Here is a 13,692-nt window from a genome sequence, read left to right on the forward strand (position 1 = left end):
CTGAAAAATCACAGCCCACCTAAGTGTCCCAGCCTGAAGCTAGAATCACCCTGCCTTGCTTTTCCTTTTCCTTATCCCACAGCTTTATCTTGATCCCCTCTACCTAGAAAGGTCCTTATTATTACTCCCATCCTCACTGATAATGCCCCTGTCCTAGCATAGGCCACCAGTGAGGAGGGGTGTGTGTCTGAGTTACTAAAATCCTCCTCTCTCCTTGCTCCCAACCTCTTTCCATTCCACCCAAGGCCAGAATAGTCACTAAGCTGAGTGACCCTTCGAGCCAGCCCAGAACGTCTTACCATCCTGCGTTGATTGTAAGGCTCAGATTGGGGTGACCGGTTGTCATCTGTAGAGCCCTCTGACACTCTCGATTTCATTCTGTGTTTTCTCTCATGGGAGTTTCTGGTGGCTAACGGTGATCCATTGTGGGAAGGAAGTGAGGTCCTGTCAATCCCCAGGGCTGCCAGTACCTGAGGAAAGAGCAGTAACTTTAGGTCACAGAATGAGACTGAGATTGGCATTTGTATGTCCCCCAAACAGCTGTGGGGGTGAGGGATCTGAGAGCACAGAGGCTGAGGGTTAGGATACGCACAGTGGTGGGGTTGTGCTATGGCATAAACTGGGGCCACCTCCCTCCTCCAGCCCTGCCATAGGTGCTGATGCCTTGCCCAGGCCCTGTGACCAGGTCAGGACATCTGCCCTCAGCTGCAGTGCAAGCTGAGCAGCTGATGCTCACATGTAGCACTGTGCAGAGAATTCCGTTGGCTTCCCGCCCCGGAGCCAGATATGGGAGCATACGCAGCTGGCCCTCCTGCTTCCAGGTTGGGCTAACTCTGGTGTAGGTTACTGCTGGAGCTCCCCGGGGATCACAATAGCTGACATCTAGCTGAGTCCCACCTACCACCTGATGATGCTTTAGTTTACTCTCCTTATGTCCAAAACACTCCTCAATAGCTCACTTGGAAAAAGCTCCCTCACTCAGTTTCTTTTGTGTGTAGATGCATGTTCATGTAGGAGTGTGCATGTGCGTGTGCGTGTGTGTGTGTGTGTGTCGGGTGTCTCTCCTCAGGATCCGTTCACTTCGTTTTTGTAACAAGGACTCTCACTGACATGAAGCTCACCAACTAGACAAAGCTCCAACGATCCACCCAACTGTGTCTCCCCAACACTGAGATTGAAAGTGGGTTCTGGGACTTGAATTTGGGTCTTCCTGCTTGCATGGTAAGCACTTTGCTGACAGTTACTTTCCCTCGATGGTATTCTTTTAAAGGGGACCCAAGGGCTGGAGAGATGGCTCAGTGGTTAAGAGCATTGCCTGCTCTTCCAAAGGTCCTGAGTTCAATTCCCGGCAACCACATGGTGGCTCACAACCATCTGTAATGAGGTCTGGTGCCCTCTTCTGGCCTGCAGACATACACACAGACAGAATATTGTATGCATAATAAATAAATATTTAAAAAAAAAAAAAATAAAGGGGACCCAAGACAACCCTTAAAGTAAGACTCATGTTCATAATAGCCTCTAAAGGAGTCTGTCCACCATCCCAGAAGCTCCTGGGTGGTTGGCTGCACAGGACTACCTCCACCTACCTCCTGTTCCTTCTGTAGCACTTCAAGGGCTTCCTGGAACTTCTTTTCCTTGGCTTCAATCTCTGCAATTGTTGCCTGGTTCTGCTCCTCATACGCCATGGTAACCACAGCCAAGATCAAATTGACCAGGTAGAATGATCCGAGGAAGATAACCAGCACAAAAAAAACCATGTACATTTTCCCAGAGGCCCGGAGTGTCTGGAGATCAAAGCAAAGAAGGTCAATCAGACACTGTGCATGGAACACATGGGTCTTTGAAGGTGTGGTGGTGTATGCCTGTAATGTAAATGGAGATTACCTTTTGTTTCCTGGCTTCCCAGACCTGAATAATCACACAGAAACTATGTTAATTACAACACTACTTGGCTAATGACTTAAGCATATTCCTAGCTAGCTCTTACATCTTAAATTAACCCATTTCTATTAATCTGTGTATCACCATGAGAGTGTGGCCTACTGGTAAGGTTCCAGCATCCTTCTCCTTCAGTAGCTACATGGCTTCTCCCTGGCTCCACCTTCCTTCTCCCAGCATTCAGTTTAGTTCTCCCTGCCTACCTCTATTCTGCCCTGCCATAGGTCAAAGCAGCTTCTTTATTAACCAATGGTAAGAAAACATATTCACAGCATATAGAGGGTCATCCCACATCACTGTAATCCTAGCATGTGGGATGCGGAGGCAGGGGGATCATCACAAGTTCCATGTGAGCAAAGGCTGCTTTAGTGGAATTCTGTCTCAAATCAATGAAATGAAGATACCTGCTGATACAGACGCTCCCAGGAGTCCTGTGTCATGAGGCGGAACAGTGCAAGGAAGGCCCACGCGAAGGAGTCAAAGCTGGTGTAGTTAAAATCCGGATTTTCAGATGTTTTCCGGCAGATGTAACCAGTGGGGCAGTGACTGCAGCAAGAGGGGAGAGGAGACATCACACGGCCTTGCTGATTGGATGCAAGGAAGTTTGGGGCAGTAAGAAAGTGACAGGCTTGAGGTCAGAACTGAGTTCAGAGCTCAGATTTAGTGTGGGACTCAGCTTCCCTCATCTACAGCATGGGAATGCTAATGCTTTTGCTCAGTTTGCTTATCCAGAGGAGTAGCCTGGAGGAGAGAAGATGTCAGCCCTGACTTGATTCTACACGGCGTCAATAGGATTCTATATTTTTGCCGGCATGCACCAGGAAAAGGAAAGGCAGGAACCACAAAGCAGACTAAGTCACAAGCCTGCAGGCGCCATTTTCCAGAGTTACCCATCAGCCAAGTTCAGCGACAGATTACACATGACAATGAAAACATCACCTGCCACTCGCTAAGTGCTCAGCGCACGCCTCTCTCCTCCTGGAGTGCTGCACGGACAATATAAAGCAATCATCTCAACAGTCCTTACTTAAAGTGAGGAAGTCGGGCTCAGAGAGGAATCAGCTGCCTGGCCCCACAGAGTGTCGGGGTGGTCATTAAAGATGGCAGTAACCACACTGCAGGCGCGTCACGCCAGGAGTAGTTAACCAACACAAGGGGACTCATTTTTTGTTTTGTTATGTTATCTTTGTCTTATTGAGGTTCTTTTTGCTTGTCTGTGCTTTTGTTTATTGTTTTGAGAGAATATATATGTATGTGTGTGTATATGTATACATATATACATACATGCACACATACAATGCACAGTTAGGAGGAATATGGTCAAAATATATTATATGAAAAAATTATTTTTTAAAAATAAAAATTTTAAAGTGGAAGAGTGTAAGCAGTGAGAAACTCAACACTGAGCCTGCTTCTCCTCCTGGTGGGGGAAGGAAGGCCAGGGTAGCGACATCTAATGGATGAGTGGGGGGGCACCAAGTTCCCCTCCCTCTATTTCTGGTCAAGGGACCAGGAATCCTGGCATCATCCTCCAACGACCGCCTCTGGGCTTCTCCTTATTCCAGACCTCCACATAAACACATAACCTCAGGACCCATAGAACTGCTTAGAGCTCTGATAATTATAATTAATTCCAATTTTATCTCCACCGTGACTGAAGAGTTGAAACTGCCCCGGTTCCCATGAATAAAGGAAGCCCTTTGGTTTTCCGTTCTGCGAGCTCCATTATTATCTCTGAGGACGAGTTTCTCTCTGTCTAGCACTCCACATACCGACTGCTAGTCACTCATTCCAGCAGCTCAGCGCATCAACAGTTAACTGTCTGCGACAGCCCTTACACAGCTTCTTCAGTATAGACAAACACTATACACAAAACAAATAGAAATTCCTGCTCTGGGGGGCTTGCGACAGGGCAGTAAAGAAGGGTGGGTGCCTTCAGATCTCTGGCTGACTGTGACAGAAGAGTCCAGTGGTCGGGAAGTCTGTTGAGACAGGAGGACCCTGGAGCTTGCTGAGTCAGCTAGCTAAATCTCTCTCTCTCTCTCTCTCTCTCTCTCTCTCTCTCTCTCTCTCTCTCTCTCTCTCTCTGTCTCTCCCGCACATGCACACACACATGAAAACACAAACATAGACACACATAAAATTCCTGCTTATTTTCACCACCTTGGAAACCTTACCAAAAGGAAAAGCTGAAAAAATCTTTATGGGAAAAATGGTAAGAATCACCAGCTGTTTTTTGGTACTCACTCTCCACCTTGAGACCCTGAACCTAGGGCTCCAGGTTAGCTTGAGCTAGCCCAAGGCCCAGCTCTGTGACCCCAGGGGACCCCCTCAGACTTCACTCCCTTACTGTCAGTCCCTCCCTTCTACTCAAGCTGCCTGGCTGTATCTGCCTGATGGGAAGTCTGCTTCTCTGATACTTGAGATGGGGGGCATACATGAACCCCATAACTTTGTCATGGAGAGTTGTGGGTCACTCTGGAACCACCGGCTTCAGAAATACAATCATCTAACTGAGAAGAAGACACGGCTTCAACTTAAATAGGAAAGTGAAAAGCGATGTTCAACAATACTTCTGAAAGCAAAGACGCAAAGACTCAAGTACCTTTGGGAATAAAGAGGTTAGGAAGGCTGACGGTGACCAAGACGCTGACTGAATTCTGTTTGCCTCTTCTGCTCAGCTCTATCTGAGATTACTCTTCTCAAGAGATGGTTAAGGCCTAGACGCCTTGTGATGGCTAATACTGACTGTCACCTCAACAGAATCTAGAATTATATAGGAGACAAACCTCTGAACTTGCCTGAAGGAGATTCTAGATTTGATTAGCTGAGGTGGGAAGGTGCACCCTAAAATGTGGGTAGCACCATTCCAGGGTCTGGGGTCCCAGGCTGGATAAAAAGAAGGAAGCTATCTGAATGCTCATCTACTTGCTGACTGTGAGTGCAATGTGACCTCATCTATTTCCTGACTGTGAGTGCAATGTGACCTCCTGCCTCGCACTCCTGCCTTCCTCACAATGAACTGTACCCTGAAACTGAGAGGCCAAATAAGCCCTCCCTTCCTGTGTGTGTTTCTTCTCAGGTATTTGGATACAGCAATGAAAAAGTAACTTCTGTATTGGGTCCCGTTTGCCTCCACATGGGCCGCGAAGACTACTGGTCACTTAGGGAGCAGCTACCTGTGAATTAGGATTTTTCAGGTGATCAGCAATGGAGGTAGGGAAAGATGGGCCTTTCTGATCTATCACCTGGACCTCTCCAGCTCTCTCCACCCCAGATGTCAGAGCAGGAGGCAGAGGTGAAGGTCTGAACCCCTTTGCTTGATTTCCTACTTTCTGGAGTCAACCAATCAAACATCACTTTTTCATCCAACCGTAAAGTACCACACCTTTCCTCAACATCAGCCTCAACTGCTGCCTCCAGGAAGCCCCGCCCCCTTACAACACTGTCCACTGTGTTTCCCCAGTCTGTGGGACTCCTAACACCACATACGCTTTCTATAACATCTTTATGCACATACAAAAGAGACCGAAACACAGCTGGCTTATATCCTGAATTCAGCCTGCTGAAACATGTTGTCTGGCCAAGACGACAGGTAGATATTTTGGGGAACATGTAACTACATTTCTGACTAAGTGTTAGCACATAATAAATGCAATTTCCTGTCTCCTTCTGTTGAGTTAGCAGAGCTAGAAGCGGACACCTATTTCCACATGGCAACCAAAAGCTGGGCTGAGCAGCATCTGCCCCTTCCAAGGGCCACGAACTCCCAGTTGCTATGGTTCCCTCCTAGCCCTCGCCATTCACTTGTTGTTATGTGCCTGACCTCTGTAAGAATTTGAAATTGCAAAAATATCGTGCATGTATTTCTTCCACTGTTACAAAAAAATAACGATACCCAAAGATGGAACACGCTATAATGCTCAAATGTAGAGCTTCAATACAAACACACCTGTTTTTTCTGGGAGTTGATCATTTGTTCCTCCCTTTTGGGTACCTACACCCTTTTGGGATATGACCCTGCCACTTTTAATTGAGAGGCGAGGTCTGTTTCAGCCCTTGGATATCTGTTGATGACTTGTAACTTGCTTTGGTGAAGGGGACAGAAAGAACGCCACTGTGTTTGAAATCAAGACTTTCAGACTTCTACTATCTTCCTTGGAATACAGTGTCTGTACAAGGACAGCTCAAGCCAGACTGTTGGGGATAAAACATCAACGGAACGCACAGACACCTTGCAGGAAATCCATCTGCTGCTTGCAGATGCTGAAGAAGCCAAATACCAGCTGGTCCATGCTCTGAGCGTTGAGCCACAAGCTAAACGGTTCTCGTGCTAAGTCATAAAATCCGGCAGTCATTTATTACACACCAAACACTCACTAATACACTTACTCTCTGTGGGGCTGTGTGTGTGTGTGTGTGGTGCTCATATGTTGTGTGGGTACATGTATGTGGAGGGCAGTGTTCACATCAGGCGTCTTTCTTGGTTGTTCTCCACTTTATTTTTGAGACAATGTCTCTCACTGAACTTGAAGCTCACTGGTTGAGTTAAAATGGTCGTCTAGCAAGCTTAGGGATCTGCTTGTCTCCAGCTCTCTGCAAAGACACACCCAGGCGCCGCGGTGCTTTAGGTATAGGGCTGCACTGATGTGCCCGACTTTTCATGAGGACTCAGGTCCTCAGCTTTGCATGGCAAGCACCCAACCAGCTGCTCTGCGACGGCAGCTCCTCTTGCCGTGAGTTTTAAGATGGCAGTGTCTGTGGTATTCATTAATACAATTTCTTCAGGACTCCACTCTCTCTGCACAGAGAATGTGATGGACACAAGGGAAGAAGGATGTGTGGGACATCGGTGCGGTCAGGGGATGGATACTCACCCGGCATCGGATCCATTGCCGCATAACAAAGGGTCAGTAGTTCCATTCTTGATGTAGTAATTGTCTAAAGAAAGGAAGAAATGAAACCTCATGGTGTGTTCTGAAGTCGCCAACCTAGGCCTTGGGTGTCTCCTGTCTAAGTGAGGTCGGTTCCTCTGTCTGCAAGCCTTCCAGGGTCACTCGGGGAGCCACACACCCTTCCAAGCCCCTTGGAGGCTTTACAGACCCAGGAAACCTTGCTTTTAGGCTGAGAACTTGTCCAGCGTTTTCCTTGCCAAGGGGGACACTGGTCAGCAGGAAAGTGGGGGAGGGGGTTCAGCCCCACTCAGGAGCAAATCATTGGAAATGGAATGCCAGTATATCCACACAGGTGTGCAGGGCTTTCGGCCTCACAGTCCCAGGTACCCATGCTGGTCCCTACGGCGGAGTGTTGGCTCACCTGCCATTTCCGCTGAGAAATTATGAGCGTTGTGGGGATCTGTGCCGTTCCTGATGCATTTGTTCTTCAGGTTCCCCTTGAAGAGCTGCAGGCCCACCAAGGCAAAGACGCTGAGGCAGAAGGCAGTGAGGATGGTCACGTCAGCCAACTTTCTCACTGAGTGGATCAGGGCTCCCACGATGACCTTCAGTCCTGTGGGAAGGGGACAGAGACGGTCCCACATGGGTGAAGTACCACACAGGGGTACACCTTGGCTATCCTCTCTACGCACAGGGGTACACCTTGGCTATCCTCTCTACACACAGGTGTGACACACTTACGTACCGCAGGCAGTTCCAGGCCCAGCTTCTCATCTGCACCTTGTGATCGCCCAGAGAGGCAAGTAGGTGGGGCCTGTCTGTCATCCTCATCATAAGAGCAAGCAGCCGAGGCCTGGCCAGTGCAGCTCTTACAGACTCAAGACTAATAAATGATTGACACTAGTGACTCATCTTAAACCCTGTTTGGCTGCCTGGGGATGTATGTGGCTCAATGGCAGACCTCTTGCTAGCACACACAAGACCCTTTATGTTGTGTCTCAGCTGTGTCCCCTGCCCCGTTGTTGTGAGGTATTATGCTTTTTGCTCTGGTTATTTGGTATTTGTCTTTCCACATCCATCTCAGTCCCAGAAAGCAATTCCAAGCTTGAGATAAATGAATTTCACTCAGAGAGAAAGGAAGATGAGAGAGAGAGAGAGAGAGAGAGAGAGAGAGAGAGAGAGAGAGAGAGAGAGAGAGAGAGAGAACTGGGCTGTCCTGAGGAAGAACAGGCCAGAGCCCAGCACAGCTGGCTGCAATGATGGGGTCCTGCTCCTTTGAGGAAGGATGCTCGTCAATGGAAATGCCTCCTTCGGAGGAGCAGTGTCACAGGCAACAGGAAACCTGACACAATCTAGGGCCGATCTGTGTCATTTTGTTGGAAAGTTAACTTTGTTGGCACCACACACGTGAGACCCTATACTGGGAGCAGAGAGATGGATATAGTGTCCTGTTTGGCAGGTGGTTTGACAGCTGAAGGTTAAAGGTCACGGTGTTGAGGGAGTATCCTTCCTCTGTGTCTTACTAGGGGTCAACCCTTAGCTTATGTTTCTCCTAGGCTTAAAGTCCCAGTTTCTTCATTAGCTAGGCCAATAGTCAATAATCCCTGTCCTGGAGTGTGTGTGTGTGTGTGTGTGTGTGTTTGTGTGTGTGTGTGTTTGTGTGTGTGTGTATGTGTGTGTGTGTTTGTGTGTGTATGTGTGTGTGTATGTGTGTGTATGTGTGTGTATATGTGTGTGTGTGTTTGTGTGTGAAAGAAGAGCAGGAGGAATGAGCGTTTGTTCCGTTGAACAAATCTGCTGATTAAAACCACTCACCTGGAATCACAGAAACAGTTTTCAGGGCTCTGAGAACTCGGAATGTCCGTAGGCCTGAGATTCCTCGGAGGTCTATTGCTGCCCCGACATACCTGCAGAACCGAAAGGCACTCAGCATTTTCTCAGGGAATAGGTTCCAGGGTTCACGAATCACACACAACAGGAGCCTTGGGAGATCAAGGACAGACAGGCATACCCAGTGGCATTACCGTCTACGGTTGGCATGGATGCCCACTAAAGTGTTGGATTCAAACACACAGGCTTGATGAACCTGCCTCCTCAGATACGGCTCCATGTTGGGTAGGAATAACATTGAGCCTCGTCTTGACCTGTGTTGACCAGTTATTAGCACAGGACTTTGACTTGTTCCCAAGGGCATGGAATGAGCCATTATATATTCCAATACCCAGGTCACAAGGCTCCACCAGAGGAAGCTGGATCGAGATGAGGAGGTAATCCAGATTAAGAGCATGGACACCCCCAAAAGTCCTACACCCCAAAGCCTACAGGGACACCCAAGCCAGAGAGGGAAACACTCACGCCAGGGTAATGACGCTGAAATCCAGCCAGTTCCAGGGATCTCGCAGATAAGTGAACTCATTTAGACAAAATCCTCTTGCCAGTATCTTTATCAGAGCTTCGAAGGTGTAAATGACAGTGAAGGCGTACCTGGGGAGGAGGTGGAGAGGGACAGTAACTGTGCCACAGAGGGACCTCTGTGCTTCCTCTGCCGGGAAGTGAATTCCAAGGGAACGCATACAAAGACCATAGCCAAGGCGAAGGAGAAGGGCAGTAAGGAGCTAGGAAACACACTGAAGTGTCACACATGTGGATTAGGTTTTAGGAGAGAGGGAGGGAGAAAGGGAAGGAGGAAGGGAGGGAGAGAGAGAGAGAGAGAGAGAGAGAGAGAGAGAGAGAGAGAGAGAGCAGCAGCAGCAGCTTGTAAGCAGAGGACAATGTCAGGCAAAGACCGAGGCTCCCGTTCTGTAAGAGGCCCCCATCCTATGGATGCTGAAGGTTCCTTTCCCAATCTGCGGGTATTGGAAGATGCGGAAGAGGCACAGGTCTCTGTTATGGTGTTCTTCCTGTACCTCCCCACTTCCAGCCCTCTTTTCTTTTCTCACCATGCCTGGTGTAGCTGTGTTCCTGGCCTCCTTGGCGTGGGAGGTGTTTTATCACCAGGGTGGAGCCCGATGGAATTGACTGTCTCAAACCAGCCCCCTGTTCTGTGGCAACTTGTTGGGTGTAAATTTGAAGAGCTGAGGTTGGAAATGAGGTGATGTTTCTGGAATGTTCAGAATCCTTTGCCCAGCAGTGGCGGTGGCTGTCACACTCTGGCTACCATCAGATCTACCTGAAGGCCTTGCTCCAAAAGGTTTCTGGGCTGTCCTCACAGTACCTGGCTCAGTAGGTCAAGGTGGAACTCAAGGACTGGACTTTCTAGCATGTTCCCAGCTGATGCTAATATGCTGGCTGGGGAACCGTGGCTCTGGGGATTCAGATGCACACATAAATCTCCCATGACTTGGTGCTGGGGAGATAGCTGGTTTTCCATGTAAACATGAGATCTGTTAGATTACATGTTAAAAGCCAGGTATGGCAGCATATGTCTGTGTTTATAGTCCCAGCACGAGGTAAGTGAGACAGGAGGCTCCCTGGAACTCACTGACCAGCCAGCTCAGCTGAATCCATGAGCTCTGGGCTCAATTAGAGACCCTGTCTCAAAAACTAAGGTGGAAAGTAACTGAGAAGAAACTTACACAAGCCTCCACCTCCATTTGCACACATACACACACACATGCACACACACATACATACACACACATGCACATACAGAGACACATACACACAGAGAGACACATACACACACATGCACACACAGAGACACATACACACACAGAGACACATACACACACATGCACACACAGACACATACACATACAGAGAGACACAAGCACATACAGACACATACACACACAGAAACCATTAAAACTTTAAATTATAAATGTGCTTTTGTGTGAAGCATGGGGGACTCTTGACTAAACATGCATTTACCCCATCCTACCCAAAAGTCCCTTCTCGATGAGAGAGGATTTTTTAAAGACATAAACCCAGTAGGATAAATACAAGCTACTCTGCAGAACACTGAACAGTTCGGGACGTAGAGATACTCAGGACCCCAGAGGGTGGGCTGTGGAAGAAGGTGCAGACAGGGCTCAAGAAAGTCTGTCCCAGTCTCCCCGGGAAGCAGCTGGGCCTTCTAGAATCGACGTCACCGCACATTCTCTGCCTGCTGCAGAGGTGGACCAGGTGCTTACACTTAGGAGGGGAACAAGAGGGAGGGCAACACAGCCTGAGGTTGGAAGGCAGAGTTTTCATGGAAAGGCAGGCAGCTCCCACTTCTGCCTTTGCTGAATTCCTAGGCATCGGTCAGATTCACAGCACATGGAGATCTTCCCTGTTCAGTTACGTAACCCAGGCTGGTCTTGAACTTGTGATCCTCCTACCTAGCTTTCTGAGCACTGGGATCACAGGAATCCAATACCACCAGCCACTCTGGATGCAATTCCTTTAATAAGAAAGCTGGGCAAGGAGCGTTGTGAATTTGAGGGATGCTTGGAATCAAAACCAAAACAGGAGCCAGGCAAGGTGGTGCATTCCTGTAATCCCAGCACTTAAAAGAATAAAGCAGGAGGATTATGATGATCTACAGGCCAAACTGGACCGTATGCATGAGTATCAGTGCTGTATACAAGGTCCTGTCTCCATCACCATCACCAAAATAAAACAAAAGTCCAAGGCAACCAAAGAGGGCGTAAAAAGACAAAAAGAAGAAACAATAAAGAGAGAACTAGAGAAATCTAGAGAAATAAAAAAACTCTACTATTGATATTTTTAGAATGTTAAAAGGTGAGATAAACATTTCTTAATGCAAGAATAGGAATCTATAAAAAAAATTAAGGAACAAAACAGAACTTCAGAAAGCAAGACTGCAAACAAAGTTTTAGAAATCTCAGAAAATAGAACCCAAAGCAGAAATGACTAAAAGGGAGATGGAAAATCAGAGGCTCTGTTTGCTCCCACACTACGAGGAAATCGGGAAAGAACAGGTTAAAGTATCACAGGAATTGTTCAAGGAAAAAAAAAAAACCCTCCCCAAATTGAAATACCTAAGTCTTTAAAATGCAGGCAAGCATTCAGGAAAACAGATGAAACAGTTAAAAAGCCTCATCATGGCAGAACTCCACCGAGGTTCAGATCATTCTCCACAAAGACAAGCCCAACTGCTCTGCTTGAGAGACAAAGAGAAAAACAAACACACAGGCTCTCTACAAAAGATTGATGTCTCAGTCCTGCCCTGTCGCTGTGAAGAGGCACCACAACCAAGGCAAATTAGAAGAGGAAGCATTTAACTGGGGGCTTGCTTACAGTTTCAGAGGCGAGTCCATGACCACCATGGCAGGGAGCAGGGAGGCAGGCAGGTAGGCATGGGGTTGGAGCAGTAGCCAACAGCTTACGTTCTGATTCATGGGCAGGAAGTACGAAGAGAGACTGGGTTTGGCATGGGCTTTTGAAACCTCAAAGTCTGCTCTCAGTGACACAACTCCTGCAAGGAAGCCACACTTCCTAATCTTTCCTGAACACTCCACCAACCAGGAACCAAACATTCAAATATGTGAGCCTCTGGGGGCCATTCTCATCCATGCCACCACACTGAGAATACAAACACCATCAGATAGCTCGGGGGCTACCTTGGCTCGGAAGGAAGGTCAAAGCCTCCAAGTTTGGAGCCATAAACTTTCCCATACAGAATTTGTCAGGCAAATGATCAGAAATGAAGTTAAACTAACATGTAGGAATATGAAAATCCACAAACATTTACTTCCTGGCCCCCTGCCTGTGAAAACCTAGACTGACTGCACTACAACAACAAGAAAGCTACCAATAAACATAAGGACATGGGATCCCAGGAACAGAGAAGAAAAGAACTCCAGGGAAGAGCTTCTCTGGGGAGCTGTGGGTCCGGCTGAGGTGAGAAACAAAGGGCCCAGTACTGTGGAACGATATTTGTACACGTTAAATGTGCATTGTTCTCATGGATAATAAAAAGCTGACTGACTGATAGCTGGGCAGGAAAAGATCGGGCGGGACAGCCTGACACAGAGAGGATTCTGTGAGGAGGAAGAAGGGTGAAGTCAGAGAGCAGCCTGCAGACACAGAGAGAGCAAGATGGGCATGCTGTACTCAGAAAGGTACCAAGCCATGTGGCAAAGCATAAATAAAAACATGGCTTAATTACATGTAAGAGTTAGCTAGTGACAAGCCTTAGCTGTCTGCCAAGCATTCATAAGTAATGTTAAGCCTCTGAGTCAATTATTTGGGAAGCAGCTGCCAGTGGTGGGCTCGTGGACTGGAGAAAAACATTCCTTCCCATAGTTACTCTGAGAGTTAATGTTCTCAATTTGCCATTAAAACACACAGACCATGGGCTGGAGAGATGACTCAGTGGTTAAGAGAACTGTTTGCTCTTCCAAAGGACCAGGGTTCAGTTCCCAGCACCCACATGGAGACTGAAAACCATCTGTAACTCCAGTTCTAGAGGCTGGGAAGTTCTCTTCTGGCCTCCATAGGTACTGCACACGTGTGGTGCACAGACATACAAACAGGCAAAACGCACGTACACATAAAAATAAAAGGTAAGCCTTTTAAAAAACCACACATATCAGTAGGCTGGATTTTTTAAAAATGACTCAACTATTTGCTGGCAACCAGAAACTCATATCACCAGCACAGATGAACACAGGGCCTGGGGGAATTGAAAAAGATGCTACAAATGGAATCTAAAATCCAACAGTAGTTACTGTACTCATATTCCAGAAAACAGACTTCAGGCCCAAACTAGAGGACACCAAGAAACTCACTTCATGAATAATAAATCTAAAGGATATAATAGTTATAAGCATACATGGTCTGAACACCCATACAAGTTTAAACAAATTAAAAAACCCAAAATTTTCTTGTATGTTATCATATCATATCA

General features: G+C 47.4%; 1 protein-coding gene across 2 annotated transcripts in view; it reads right to left on the reverse strand.

Moving 5' to 3' along the window:
- Positions 1–13,692, reverse strand: part of Scn10a (sodium voltage-gated channel alpha subunit 10) — a 98,650-nt gene that overhangs the window by 57,919 nt on the left and 27,039 nt on the right. For both annotated transcript variants that reach the window (XM_057766500.1, XM_057766499.1), the window contains exons 4-10: positions 9,192–9,320; positions 8,652–8,743; positions 7,258–7,449; positions 6,819–6,882; positions 2,346–2,487; positions 1,590–1,787; positions 300–470 (exon numbers count right to left, since the gene is read on the reverse strand). In XM_057766500.1, the coding sequence (XP_057622483.1) occupies positions 300–470; positions 1,590–1,787; positions 2,346–2,487; positions 6,819–6,882; positions 7,258–7,449; positions 8,652–8,743; positions 9,192–9,320 (988 nt within the window). The remainder of the gene's footprint in view (positions 1–299; positions 471–1,589; positions 1,788–2,345; positions 2,488–6,818; positions 6,883–7,257; positions 7,450–8,651; positions 8,744–9,191; positions 9,321–13,692) is intronic.

This window comes from Chionomys nivalis, chromosome 4 (genome assembly GCF_950005125.1).
Source record: "Chionomys nivalis chromosome 4, mChiNiv1.1, whole genome shotgun sequence".
In the NCBI taxonomy this organism is placed as follows: Eukaryota; Metazoa; Chordata; class Mammalia; order Rodentia; family Cricetidae; genus Chionomys; species Chionomys nivalis.